A 15211-nucleotide genomic window follows, 5' to 3' on the forward strand; every position below is an offset into this window, starting at 1 on the left:
AGGCTTAGTTATATCCACTCCTTCATAATTGATAAAGGTAGCTGCTAGTTTCTCTTTATCTCTTTTTTCATATACATACTTTCTGGGAGTTTAGAAATGCTATAAATGCAAAGTAATAAAATTTTAATTTATATCTTATTTTTTGACACAGTTATTGATGTATTATTTCCTTTTTAAACCTAGATTAGATTACTACATCAAAGAAATCATTTTTGCTGAATTTTAAATACTGAAAGCTATTAATTTACCTGCAAGTACTGCTTTATATGTAAAGCATACACACGAGCTTTTAGATGTATTTTCATTGATTATTTGACTTGCAATATTTTCCAATTTATTTCATTTCACATTTGATATTTGGGTTATTCATAAATGTTACCTAATTTCTAAATATTTTCATCTTTTGAGTATATTTTGCTGTCACTGATTTTTAATTTAATTTGTTTGGTGAGAGAACATGTCTATATTAATTGAATTCAATGATATTTATCTAGAGCTGTTTTTGCACTAGCTGATGGTCTACTTGGGTAACTATTTCACGTAATTTTTTAAAGCATACTATACAATTATTTGATGTAGTTTTCAATAAATTAAGAAAAACAAATTATTGATAAATTTGCTTTCTTTTTCTTCTTTAATTACTGAGAGAGGACTTAAAATCTCCAAAATATTTAAAGCCATTCTTTCAAAAAGTAAAATTTAAGCTTTGTATTTGAAATCAGCATGTTAAGAGACCTCAATTAAGTGAATTAATGCCTTGTTTATACATTTAAATCAATATAAAAAAGACATTTATAGGATTTGGCTCATATGGTGTGAATATCTATTGATAGGATTGTTTAAGTAACTTAACATCTGCAATTATGTTACTAGCCATACCTTTGCTGATTAAATAATCTCAATTCTCTTAAAGTTTCCTTTAAGAGTGATGGTATGCTCTTGAAGTTTCCCTAATTAGCATATTTGATATTAAAATGATATTTCATATATATGTGTTCCACATTCCAAGTGGCTATATTTTTGTGCCAATTTGTAATAATCATGATAATTTCCTGCAAGTGGGGACTCAGTTATGGTCAATTTTATTAGGATGTGAGTGAGAGAAAAAACAGTTCAAAATGCAACAACCTATTTGAACTTATAGCTGTAGCAAAAGTTATATTTTGATACATTTACAAATTGCAGTGTCCGCACCTTGGGCAGCACCTTAATTTCTTGTCTCCTAGTAGATAAAAGCTTTCTAAAAATAGTTTTACTGATAGATGATAATTCAGGTAGTTGAGTCCTGTGCACTGTTTTTGTGTTTTAAAATATTTCTTAAACAAGATTGCCAGAATAATTAAATTTGTTATAGTTAGTGAATCAGCTTTTTAAAAAGTACTTTTAAGGGAAGCAGTCATGTTCAAAAAGGGGAGGGGATTTCTTTAACTTTTTGTCCTTTTTAAATGCACTCTTGCAAAACCATTTCTATTCAGCTGAAGTTTTTCTCGACCCTATTCTCAATAGCAGCAGAATAAAATGTCAAGTTGGCATCTGGCTAGTGACAAGCATACTATAGGGCATATCTGTGTAAGTCATTTCCAAGCACCAATTTACATAGTAATTGTTTTAATGTCAGTGTATTCAGTTTTCAGTGGTTGGTTTAGTCGCACTGTTTTTCTGTTCTAATCTTGCAGTGTCAGTTGGGTTTGATAAAGCAGTGATAACTGGTAATTTATTTTACTTTGACAGGACTGAAAAATTAGTTTGGACTGCAAATATAGGTGAGTATGTTGGGAGGGAGGGTCATCATTCTTTTGTTCCCCAGTCTACATCAACTTCTTTGTAAATCAATATTTTATATCATAGAATGATTAACATTTTAATATGATACTTTATGTCTGCACTTAGAAACAAAATAGTTTGTTGTGTTCATGCAGCTGTTTATTGAAGCACTATGGCAGGAACATAGTAGGCAGTGGGGGGTGGGGGTAAGAGAAGGCCAGAGACAGGCAGGGATCAGGATACGGAGGATGGTGGTGTTGTTTTCTGAGTTGTTTTTAGTGTAATATAAAGTCTTTGTTGTATATGGGTTGCAGGGGGCTAGGGGATGTAGCACTCAGTTAATTCTAAGACTCTCATGAATGTGTTACAAAGGAGCAAGAAGGAGTTTATGAGAGGTCAAATTATGTGGTTATTGTAGGATCCCAATGAAAACATGTCATAATGCCTATGGTTGAGATGAAGGGACATATGCAGGGATTTACAGCACGTTTGGTACTGGAGTTTAGAGATAGAATTAATAGACCTTAATAGATGAGATCAGCAAAGAGAAAGTAAATAAAACTAAGAACCTAGGGGTCACTGTTAAGCATCAGTGAACTTGCATATTTGCCTCTCAGATAAAGAGAAGCTGTTTGCAAAGGAGACTGAAAAGGAATGGAGAGAAATTTTGTTTCAATTTCTTGAAACCCAGACAAATGTGCTTTTTTTTTTTCAAGTGTGCTTTTAAATGAGAGAGGGCCAGTATGTCAAAAGTTGTTGGCAAATTTCACAAGACACAGTCAATAAAATAGATAAGATTTTACAACATGAGGTCAGTGACTTTGGCAAAGAAATTTTGAGGACAGTAGAGTGTCTTGAGTCAAATTAGGACTATTGAAAAGTGAATGGGAGTTGAGAAAATTATCTATATAGGAAATGGGACTCATGGTAGGAGAGAAATATGGGCTACAGGAGCAATTTATAAATCTGGATGAAGCAATGTTTTTGTTTTCTGCTTAATTTAAGCAGAAAAATAAGCTCTGTGTGTGTGTGTGTGTGTGCGCGCGCACATATACTTATATCACTAAGTATATGTATGTGTATATATAAGTATATAACTAAGTTTTCCACTTCTACTGAGAATACCAATCTTTCCACAGCAGGAGTTCCAGACTTTTAATGGAATTTTACTAGAAAATGAATTAGTGTTTATATATCTCATACTTCAAAATAATAGGCACTTACCGCTACATACTAGTTACAAAATCTGAGTGATTAATACTTATTACAGTATATACATCCACCAGAGGAAATAATCACTTAATTTGGCAAAAAATGTAGAAAAAGTAAATTACTTGACTAGGAGAAAATTTAAAAACTGTTTAATTCAGCTGTAACTCACATACCACACAATTCATTTGTTGTACTATTTAAAGTGCACTATTTAATTTTTTTTTTTAGGATAGTCTCTCCCCTCCCTCTTTATCTGCAGGGGATGTATTCCAAGATGCCCAGTGGGGGCTGACCATTTTTACCTCATCTGCTACTATGTTAACTTTTTGCCTCCACTTCGTTTACATTAATCAGTATGTTTCATCAGAATTCATATTACTAGATTAATCTTACAGGATAATACACATTATCCCACAGACAAGTGTTGAACTTTATATAAACTAATTTTCCTATATATATACACTAGTGATAGTTTAATAAATTAGTTACAGTAAGAGATTAACAAGGTCAAATAATAGAACAATGATGATAATCCACTGCTATGAAAGATATGTAAATATGCTCTCAAATATCTTATTATACATAATATTTTTGGACCACAGCTAACTGTGGATAACTGCTAGCACAGAAAGCAAACCTGTGGAAAATGGGAGACTGTTGTATGCCACAGACACATGCAACCATTGGCACTGTCCATTTTAAAATATAGTCAGTTACCAACTCAAAACAGAATGCCATACCCTTATTTGTAACTACCCTATTCCATGTTCCCTCACAACCCTAAGGAATTACTGTCCACATTCTGTTTCCATATAATCCCCACTCAAGACATTCACATGAATAGAAGCATCTATTATGTGGAATGTGGGAGCTAATTTTTTCACCTAGCATATTATTTTCATTGTTAAACCCAGTCATAGCATTTATAAGTATTTTTACTCCTGTTTTGAGGTGGGAATCTTCAATCACAGAGCTAGATCACATTTGTTTATGCATTTATCCATTTGTGGACATTTGGGTTGTTTCCACCTTTTGGCTATGGCTATTGTAAATAATATTGCTATAAACAGTTATGTAGAAGTTTAGTATGAACCTATGTATGGTTCTATGAGTGGAATTGCTGAGTCACATGCTAATTCTGTGTTTAATTGTTTGAGGAACTCCCTGAACATTGTTGAAAGCATCAGTATCATTTTACATTCAAACCAGCAATGTATGAAGATTTTGATGTCTAAATCTTCCATATTTAACTGACTTTTTAGCTTTTGTTATTGTAATAGATGTAAAGTATCTTATTTTGATCTGATTTATATTTCCCTGATGAGTTATGATGTTGAACATTAATAAACAAGTAAAAAAAAACGGTTTGAATACTCCCTTTTCAATTGAAGTGACTTTGATTTCTTTATCTCGCTAATTGTCTAGGCTAGAATTTATAGAATCTTGGATAGAAACTACAAGTAGTTACTCCTTTTATACACTAAGAACACAGGGGAAATGCATCTGGTTTTTCACCACCAAATATAATATTTTCAAAATAGAAAATTTTCTGCTCATATTTAAAGAAATAAACTAAAATATTAATCACTCCTCATTTGAATAAACTTCTGATATTAGTACATTTCATTTTAGCAGTTTCTATTGATAGATTAATCTTTCAGAATACGCATCATTCCATTAAACTTCCATTTTCTTTTCATTAAGGAATTAAAGTTGAGAACGTATTTTTCAAACTTATGCTTACTTTTAGCTTTCTTTGATCCTTATCACTTTAAAAGTTTATAAAGGATAGCTTTAAATTTCAATAGACATGACTTTGAAGCAGCTCATTTATTTTTAGCTTGTTTGTGTTTGTGTGTGTGTGCACATGTGTGCACAACTCTTACATTATCACCCTTTCATACCCTGGTGCCCTTGTGTTCCTCTCATTCTGCCTTTCAAAGAATCTACCACCTGACCTGACATTCCAAAGGCTAAATGTTTGATGGCAGTTCAACTGTTATCTATCCTAGGAGGATTTTCATTTCAGCAGGGACAATCTTTTAGTTGCAGTGATAAAAACACTTTCATCTTTCAGATTTTAGTAAAAACATGAGCTATGTATAAATTTTTCATCAGATTTAAAAATAACCCTTAGAAATACACTAAGAAAGTGATGTCTAAGTTAGTTTGTATATGCTGGCTTTCAAAAAAGAGTTAATGGCATCATTCAAATAACAATTTTGAAAGGTTATTTTCTGTATATTGTTCCTAATCATTTTATTCCATCTGCTCTTATAGTTAAATGTTTTCTTTTTCCCCAACCTTATTTAGATATACCCTAGATTCAAACAACACTTGATATAGGGGATACATTTTCCACCTCCCTCTCTCCAGGATTCACATCTGATCAGAGTTCATCAACTGTCATTTTTACTTAATTTGCTTCATACTTTGCTTGTGAACTTGTAGGAAGGAGGTATTTAAACAACTTCACAAGTAAATCAGAATAAAAACAAGCAAGGAAGCTAGTGCCTTTAAAATGTTTATGAACTTTTAAAACTGAGATGTAACATTTTATCCTGACATGCTTTGGGGTGATTAAACATAAACATTTTTGGGTTGGGCCTCCCTGTGGTGCAACAGCTTGAATGCAGTGCTGTGAAGCTGTCCACAGTCTCTGCAGTGTGGGTTCGATTCCTGGCTGGCCTGGGAGATAACCACATGGTGCAGCAGAACTCTCCTGTCTTGCCCACTGCTCCCCTCAGCAGTGTATTTCATCAGTCTACCTGTTCTACACCCTGCTCTGTCTCTGGTGAATTCTCTCACCCTCCTGTGCCTCTGGCCTGTACCCCAGTTTTTGTGTAAATAAATAAATCTTTAAAAAAATTTCTGGGGATGAGTCTAGCATTCAATTTCATATGAAATTGAAATCAATATCTTCTTAAGCATATTATCAAGTCCTACTTAAAATGAAATTGGACACATTTTTCCTAAGAAACTAAAAATTACAAAGTATAATTTTTCTTACATTTAACTTAAAATTATAGTTCACTAGATACCTTTATATCTTATATATTTATGATGTAATTAAGAAGGCTTATTATTAGAAAGAAGATAAATAACTCAATAGATCCTGCTGTCATTGATTTGGCAACACTATTCTCAATTTTAATAATCCTAACACATAGTGAGGGACATGAAAATGCATCTCTTAGTGAGCTGGGTAAACAGAAATTCAAAAATTCAAATTTATTCACTCAGCATCATAGAGCAAATCATGGAAGTCTACTTTATTAGAATTTACAATTTCCACATGGTAGTAGTGTTTAGATGAGACACTAAAAAAAACTGAAATTAACTCAAATGTGTATATGTGTTACGAAATTGTCTTTAGTCATACTCAAAGTAGATACTATGTATTACTCTTGCCTAGAGGGGTAGCAGCCACTGGAAGCTGCATGGGATGAGAGATTACTTAAAGTTCAAATGAGGGGCTTAGAGGGGCTTACACCTAAAAGGTACAGTTTCCATCCATGGACAACCTCAGATTTAGAACCAGATTCGGAGAAGATGGGAAAATATGTGGAGGAATATACATGTGTGGGGGTGTGTTACTGGGAGGTATTATCGGGGATGCATCATTGTTTGGTGCAAGCTAGGGTGGAGTGAACAGAGGCTATTGCTTGGGGGACGCCATAGTTCCTGCTAATCAAAGCATCCTATCTCTATAGTCCCTATTCTTACCTAACTTTCTGCTAATCTTTACAAGTATTCTAGCTGATTTTGCTAATCTGACCATAATATCTGCCTACTGTTTTCAGCAGATACTGGTTTCTAGGTATGTTCCTCATACCAGGACTTTTGCCATTGGTGAGAGGCTCCCTGCCTGACTGTACATTTAGCTTGACCAGGAACTCTGGGCATCAAGACAATAGCGCCTATAACAAGGAGGGCTGGGGATTCCACACACTATTTTAGAGAGAAGACCTCTTTCCCCTTCGATGGAGGACAAGAACAGAAAAACTGGAAAGGAGGTGCTACAAGATCAGAAACCTGGCTCACATAAAACCAAGACCTGGAAGTGGGGGTAGGGGATTAGCATAGCCATTGGCCCAGCTATAGAAACCAAGATTCTTTGGCACCAATGCCTAGATTACAAAGCATAAGATCCAAGCAGGTATCAGATGCTATAGGGCGTGTCCAGGGTGCAGTCCCAAAGGTAAAGATATGGAGATTGAGCCCACTGTAGACTCTCCAGTCCCTTTCAGATTCTGCATAGTTGTCCAGAATCAGCAACTAACTGAGGGCTCATGAGTGAGCTCCTCCCTAAGAGAAGACTATACCAGGGCAGTCTCTGCACTGGTTCAAGGCAGCAGTACCTCTGCCCACCTGTGACTATGCAGGTGCTACTTTTCACCAACTCTCTCCCTCTGCAGGGCAGCAGCTTCCTGCCTGCCCATGACCTGTACCTGTTGGGACTTCTCTTCACTGACCTCCCTCAGCAGAGGCAGCTCTCCTCAAGGCCACCTGCCTGCGACCATGCAGGCCTCTCGTGGCAAGCCTGTCCCTTTTGGGGCAGCTCTTCCTGCCCGCTTGTGTCTATGCAATTGCCCTTTATTCTTCTGTCCCTTTCCCTAATAAACCTGCTCTTTAAATATAACCAACATCTGTCTTTTTTTCTTTTAAAGATTTATTTATTTATTTATACAAGCACTGAGTACAGTCAGAAGCATGGGAGGGCGAGAGAATTCACCAGAGCCAGAGCGGGGAACAGAACAGGCAGACTGATGAAATACACTGCTGAGGGGAGCAGAGGGCATGGCAGGAGAATTCTGTGGGCCATGTGGGACCCTCACAGGTGGCCGGGGATTGAACTGGCACTGCAGAGGCTGTGGGCAGCTTCACAGTCCAGCGCTCAACTGCTGCACCACCACGGGAGGCCCCAACATCTCTGTCTTATGGAGAAAGTCGCCTGGAAACTCACCCCAAGCACGAAAACGGAAGCTCTGGTGAAACCTTTCCCAGAGTGACCCCAAGGTCCCTGCACTCTAAAAACCACATCACACTTGCTAGATGGTCTCATGTGGAGAGGCAACCATCAGAATCACCTCCACCCTCTCTCCATGTTCTTATGTGTTCTTCCCAGGAGAAAGGAAGACACACTGCTGATGATTTGAGTTGTGGAGCTTACCGTGCTTACTTAGCTTCTCCTTCCTATTTGTGAGATTAACCTGCTTGTGTCCTACTTTAGCTCACATGTGAGATTAACCTGCTTGTAACCTGCATGAGCTCACATGTCCTACTCTGTCCTCCACAGGTGACATTTACAATTATTCAGTGTCGGTCAATAATGTGTGTGGCTTGAATGTGTCTAATTTTGCATTTCACTATTAGCAATCACAATTGACCCATATCTATACCATGACTACCTATAGAACCTGATTAGTAAAAAGGTAAAATTTTAATAGAAACCATTTCTGGGAAAGACTCATTTTGTTTGGAAATTGAAAGGAAGAAGAGTTGTGATATATTGCTCCGATATAACCGCAACACAACTGAAACAAGCATATAATCCAAGATGTTGCAAAAATTTTCCTGTACTTTCTCAAGATTTTAGAGCTCACAGAGTTTTCTATCAACACATAGTAACTTATTTATTGTTTCAGTTATGAAAATAAAGCTACCTTGATCTTGGGAATACAAGTGAAAGGAAAATGATTTTTTATTCAAAAACATCCCAGTTTTTAAATCATCTTATAAATGCATCTCAATATTTAGGTGTAAGAATATATAACTATAAAGATATACTTTTATGTATATATATTTTTAAAAGATTAATTAATTAATTTATTTATTCATGCACTGCGTATAGTTAAAAGCACGGGGGGGGGGGGTGTGTGTGTGTGTGAGAGAACTCACCAGAGCGGGGAGCTGAACAGGCAGACTGACAAAGTACACTGCTGAGGGGAACAGCAGGTGGCAGGAGAGGTCTGCGCGCCATGTGGGACTCTCGCCAGGCGGCCAGAATCGATCTGGTGTTGCAGAGGCTGCAGGCAGCTCGCAACCCAGCGCTGAACCACTGCACCACCAGGGGAGGCCCTATGTTTATCTTTTATGTATACTTTTATGTTAGCAAAAAAAATAAACCCTCAATGATGGCTTTATGGCATCTCAATGATGCATTTACCTGAATTCTTTGCATGCTTGCCTCAACTCATATTACATGTGACTTTTACGTATCCTAATCTCAAGCACTCCCTCTTTTTATAGATGTAATTTCACCTTAATAGTTAATTAAGTCAAGTTTTAGGTAGTATCTGTGATAACTGTTAAGGAATTGATTCATACCCAAGGAGTAACACTGAGTATTCTTCAATCTTATCTTGCAAACAGGATATTCACACATAAGTTTATCTGTTTCTCACAGGTCAGTTTTCTGTGGTTTTCTACTACCTTATTTTATGTATATTTTGTATTCAAATATGTTTTATATTGCCTATCTTGAACTGGGAGTCAAAATAAGATATTCTATAGCATACATAGATGTGGTTTCCCAAATATGTAACTGAAGACAAAAAAATGCACAACCAATATACAGGTAGGGTTAAATTCAAGTGTGGCAAAATGAAGAAAGGCAGTTACCCATTGGTAACTGGACACTGGCTGGACATTGTCATGTAAAGGCTCTCATGTAAAATTTTTATCAACTCTGCCATGAATAAAATATAAAGATAAGGTGTTCTAAGGAATGCTATCTGGTTGAGTAAAGATGCTATGGATAGAGATATAATTAGGCAGTAACTGAAAGCAGCATTTTAAATACATAAACACATTTTCAAAAAAGTGCAGAAGTCAACTGAAAGTACAGGGCCATGAGTATGGAAGAAGTGGAAAATTTGACACCATCATGAACATTTGGCAAGAAAATAAGAAATTTGAAAACATGAACAGCTTTGAATTTATGATTAAGGTATAAATAAGAATGATCAAATTATTGCACATATGACAATTGACATTCCATTATCTGTGGTTTCTACTTAATCAGAATCTATCACTGACTCAATGAAATAACAGTCAAAAGAAAGCAGTTCATTTTTATTCTGCTGAAGAAAGGCATATAATTAAAGAAAAATGCTTTCTAAATTGGGATTTCAGAAATAATTCATGCTCTGAAAATTCTTCATAGTGATGAACTAAGCCTATCAAATTTCTACATCTATGACTTTCACTCAAAGTGAAAATAGGAATGAGCAAAAGCACTGGCATTGCTCAGAATGCTCATGGTGTAGATAGTAGCATCAAAACTATAATTATGTGTTGTGGAATAAGCAATACTGTAAAATAGTATTCCCCAATATTTTTCATTACAAAATCTTATTGCAAAAAAATATATATTTTCTTCTCTTGGCACTCGAATCAATAATTTGACTTGGCTTATTGCAAATGTGCACTTGCTAGGAAAGGTTATGCCCGGGACCTCCTGGTGGTTCAGGGGTTAAAAGTCTCAGTGCTATCAAGCTACCCACACCCACATGGTGCAGCAAACCTCCCCTGTTTAGCCTGCTGCTCCCCTCAGCAGTGTATTTCAGTCACTCTGCCTGTTTTGCTTCCCAGTTGGTCTCTGGTGAAACCTCTTGCCCTCTGCACCTCTGGCTTATACCCCAGTTCTTATAAGCATATATAAAAATCAATCTTTTTCTAAAAACAAAAAGAAATATTATGCCTGATTATAAAAGTCACACTTTTTTTTTTTTTAATTACACAAGTTTTGCATTTCTTCCACAGATTGCTTCTATATACAGAAGTTATTGGGCCTCCCTGGTGGTGGTGCAGGAGGTTGGGCACAGTGCTGTGAAACTGTCTGCAGCCTCTATAGCATGAGTTCTATCCCAGGCAGCAAGAGATACCCACATGGCATGGCAGACCTCTCCTGTCTCACCCACTGCTTCCCCCAGCAGTGTATTTCAGTAGATCTGCCAGTTCTGTTCCCTGCTCTGTCTGGTGAATCCTCTCACCCTCCTGCACATCTGGCCTGTACCCTGGTTCTTGTATGCATGAATAAATAAATCTTTAAAAAAATATACAAAGAAGTTATGGTCCAAAAAAAAAAAAAAGAAGTTCTGCCTTGCCTTGGTGAGGGAAAACATGTGAAAAAAAAAAAAAAAGAAAAAGAAGCTATGGTCAATTACCTGCAACCTAGTTAAATTGATAAAACTGGAATATGGCTTGCTTAGCCAGAACTACAGACTCTTAGTTATCTTCTGCAATTTGAGGAGCAGTGAAGTCAAAGGCATACACACAGGACTTGGAATAGTGGCATCTTGTAAAAGTTTCATTGGCATTGGTTTCTTGCAGGTAGGGTCTTGACCAAAATTAATCAATCAATGGCAACATCCATTTCCCATTTCCCTTCCGGCACTGCTGAGAGTCAGATTCTGGACTAACTAGGCTAAACTCTTTCCTGGTGGTCTTATGTTTAACACTGCACTGTCATCCATCTCCAACCTCTGTTAAGTGGGGTTTATATGTCATTTTACTACATGACTGTTTGTTCTGCTGTAACCAGCCTTAATACATAAGAATATGATCACTGACCATGTTTTTGCCACATTTTTCTTCCCTAACATTTAAAATAATTTTTCAAACACTATAAACTCAGAAACTAAAAATTACAAAACATTTTCTTTCTAGTTTTCCACTTTCTTTGCCACTGTTGTCTTTTCTCAAAAGGTGGTAGTTACACTAAAAATACACACTGCAGAGAATGGGACGCTCAGCCTTCTTTTGACTTCAGTGATTTTCTGTATAGTTTCCATCTGCGATTCTTTCCACTTGAATACACATTAAAAGACTGGAAGGGTGGGAATGGGGGAGGAGGTAGATGGAAATTATTCTCTGAGCATATTTATTATGCCAACAATGCAATTTAATGCATCTTTGATGGTGTGCAATTAGGTATTAAAATTTCTCATAACTAGAAATGTTCTCGGTCAGTGGGAATTACTGTAGATAATTTCAGGCAACCTGGGAATAATTTGGCTAGCTAGAAGGCCTAGACCAATATATAAAGCATTCAGTTGAGGGAAAAAAATTGATTTGTTCTTCACATTCATTCTCTACTTAACTATATCGGGAAATGCAAATTCACATACAACCTGAAGTGAAAACCCGTAATTCTTTTATACTTGAAAATAAATTACACAAGACACACTATGGCAACTAAAAAATAGTACTCCAAGCCATAATTTGCTGACTTTTTTTCTAAAGGGTTAATTATTTTTGGACACAATAAAGAATTTTATTTACTGCATATTACTGCTTTAATGCAGATTCCTAGTTCTATTTTCATTAGTTGTCCTTATTGTCTCTCATTTTTTGATTCTGACACCAATATTTCCAAGGGGAGTCTGCAGAGGAGAGAGCGATATGTAGAGTGGGACAGTTGGATAGATTTATCAAATATACATGGCTAGTCCACACTTTCAAATTCTGATCACATTCTGTGTTCCTGGCATGTCTTTTTGGCATTGTATTGGCTCACAAGGAAACTAAAAACAGAGCAGAAAACAAGTACATTAAGCAACAGTAGGAGTAGATGGAATAGAGAGAAGAGGGATTTTAAACACTTAACTGTATATAATATTATTTTTATTTCCATTTACACTATTATATTTAGCCATGATTTTATAAAAACTGAACTCACAATCGACAAGCCACAAGCAATCCAAGAAGTGACAGGAAATTGAGGAGGAAACTATTTCCTCTGGATTATGAAAGTTTCACTTAGCCACTCCTTAATGAAGATGTAAACATGACACTGACTGTGGCTGGTATAAGAATGAAGTCGATGGAAGGCACATGTGTAGATAGTTCTATGTACTAATCACCAGAAAAAAAAGGGTGCTTCCTAATCTGCATGACCAAAGGTCAAATGATGAATATTTTCCTAAAATATTTTCATTTTAAATAGTGATAATTAGCTCAATAACAAAGATGCATATTCAGTGAGTAGTTATTCTTTTGGAATTTTAAAGATATTTATGATGATGAAATACAAAACATTGTTATGTAATTATTTAGGCAAACATTTACTTGCATACCCCACTCTGATACACATTAAATATCATGAAACAGATGAAAGAAAAGCACTTGCCCTCAGGGTGTGCTGGTACTCACTTAGCATGGCGAATGTCTGGCAGGGACCTCTCTAGAGCAATGTTGTTGCTGACAAAAATATTGAAGCCATTTTCCCTGTAAGCGGAATCATCGTGGTCCTCTTCAGTGAGGGGGTAAGGTTTTCCATGTTCACCTTTCCCTAAAAAGAGTGAAAAAATGGAGTGATCACTTGTGTAAAAGCCATTTCATTTTCTAGAACAGAAAATAAAATTTAAGTGTACATTTGGTTAGTCATCTGTCATACTCCACAGAAGGTTCTAGCAGCAAGCTTTTCTAACATGATTTCATTTAGAAAAACAATGCACTCATGATTAAAAAAATACAGTTCTTGGGCCTCCCCGGTGGCGCAGCGGTAGAGCGCTGGGTTGCCAAGCTGCCTGCGGCCTCTGCGGCGCCGGTTCAATCCCCGGCTGCTCCCCGGCCACCGGAGGAGGGTCCCACATGGCGCGCAGACCTCTCCTGCCGCCCGCTGCTCCCCTCAGCAGTGTGCTCGGTCCTTCTGCCTGCTCTGCTCCCCGCTCTGGCTCTGGTGAATTCTCTCACCCTCCTGCGCTTCTGACTGTACCCAATGCATGTATAAACAAACAAACAAACAAATAAATAAAAACATGCCTCTATTTAAAAAAAAAAAAATACAGTTCTCCAGAGAGAACTACTGCTAAGACTTTCAGTGTATATTTCTTAATATTTGAACGAAGGTTCTAACACACATAATGCTTTATAACTTGTTTTTATCCAAATAAATATATAAAAAGCCACCTTTCACTTCCAATGGTTTACATTATTGAATATATCCACATTTATACCAACCCATTGAAGATACATTTCTAGATTCCCTATTATAAGCAATGCTGAAGTGAACATCTTTGCTTTTATCTTCCCAGTTATGTATGTTTGAAGAGAGAGGATAATATATTTTTTTGAATGAATATGACAGCTTTCACACATTCTCAGAAGCACTCAACAATATTTTAAAATTTACTAGTGGAATAAACATTATTCATACTTTTTTACCTTCTTTGGTTATTAATGAAATTAACAACTTCATGTACTTTTATCATTTGTATATCTTACAATGCAAGGTAATTGCTGTTTTAAAAAATATTTTTATAGCCCTATATTATGCTTACTAAATCTTTGCTAATTATACCCGCTGTAAATATTTTCTAAGTTTCTTTTATTTAAATCTGACTTAAGACTTCTGGTGTCTGGTTCTAAGTAAAAAGCTTGGAAGCGGCCACCTCAACCTAACAAATGAAAAGCTGAACAGATAGAAAATTAACTACTATTTTTGGATTCATAAGAGGAGGACACAGAACAAATGGTTGTCCCCAAGACTGGAAAGACAAGTTAGAACAGGGAGCCCAGACTTACCAGAGCAGAGACTCAGCAACTGGAAACCATGGAAATGCTGGGACCGAACTCTGGGGTAGGAAAACCTAAACTACAACTGACAAATTGTTAGGGGCTCTGTGAGAGCAAGCCTGCGAATTAAAAATTCCAGGCAGGCTTCAATATTATTATGAGGTTTATCCCCAAGAGCTCAATTCTGGAATAAATATCAGAGAAAAATCCTCTTGTGCTTCGGAGCAGAGAAGAAAAACAGGAACCATCTTGAAATGCCCAGAACACTGTTTGTGTTTGTTCTTAAGAAGGCCACCCTCAGGTGGAGCTAGTTGACTAGTGCCTCACTAACTGGGGAATCTGAATATCCAATTCACCTGGAAGGAAGAAAATACCAACTCCAGCCTGCTTCAGTATCTTGGCCACCAAGGGGAGAGGAAAAAAACTGAGAGAGTTATGAAGCCCACAGAGCAGAGGCACAGGATCCCTGAGACATAATACTGGGAGTAAAATACATCCTGTCTGCCCACACCTCATTGTCACCCACTACATCATGTCCAAGTATCAAGAAAAAAATTACAGGGCCTGGAACAAGGCACAATTTGAAAATGCAGAGAGCTAGTCTCAGAACTAGACAAGGCAGGGGTGTTGGATTTATCAGAGTGGGGAACGTAAAGGACCAGGATTAATAGGCTAAGGCAGACGATGCTGCACCAGTGGGTAAGGATATGGA

At 36.7% G+C, this 15211-nt stretch overlaps 1 protein-coding gene across 1 annotated transcript in view; it reads right to left on the reverse strand.

Moving 5' to 3' along the window:
• GALNTL6 (polypeptide N-acetylgalactosaminyltransferase like 6) overlaps nucleotides 1-15211 on the reverse strand; it is a gene marked incomplete at both ends in the record, with an annotated part of 887471 nt that overhangs the window by 523774 nt on the left and 348486 nt on the right. Inside the window, one exon of the mRNA XM_084231985.1 lies at nucleotides 13135-13273. Coding sequence (XP_084088111.1) covers nucleotides 13135-13273 — 139 coding nt within the window. The remainder of the gene's footprint in view (nucleotides 1-13134; nucleotides 13274-15211) is intronic.

This window comes from Talpa europaea (assembly GCF_964194135.1).
Source record: "Talpa europaea genome assembly, chromosome: 4".
In the NCBI taxonomy this organism is placed as follows: domain Eukaryota; kingdom Metazoa; phylum Chordata; class Mammalia; order Eulipotyphla; family Talpidae; genus Talpa; species Talpa europaea.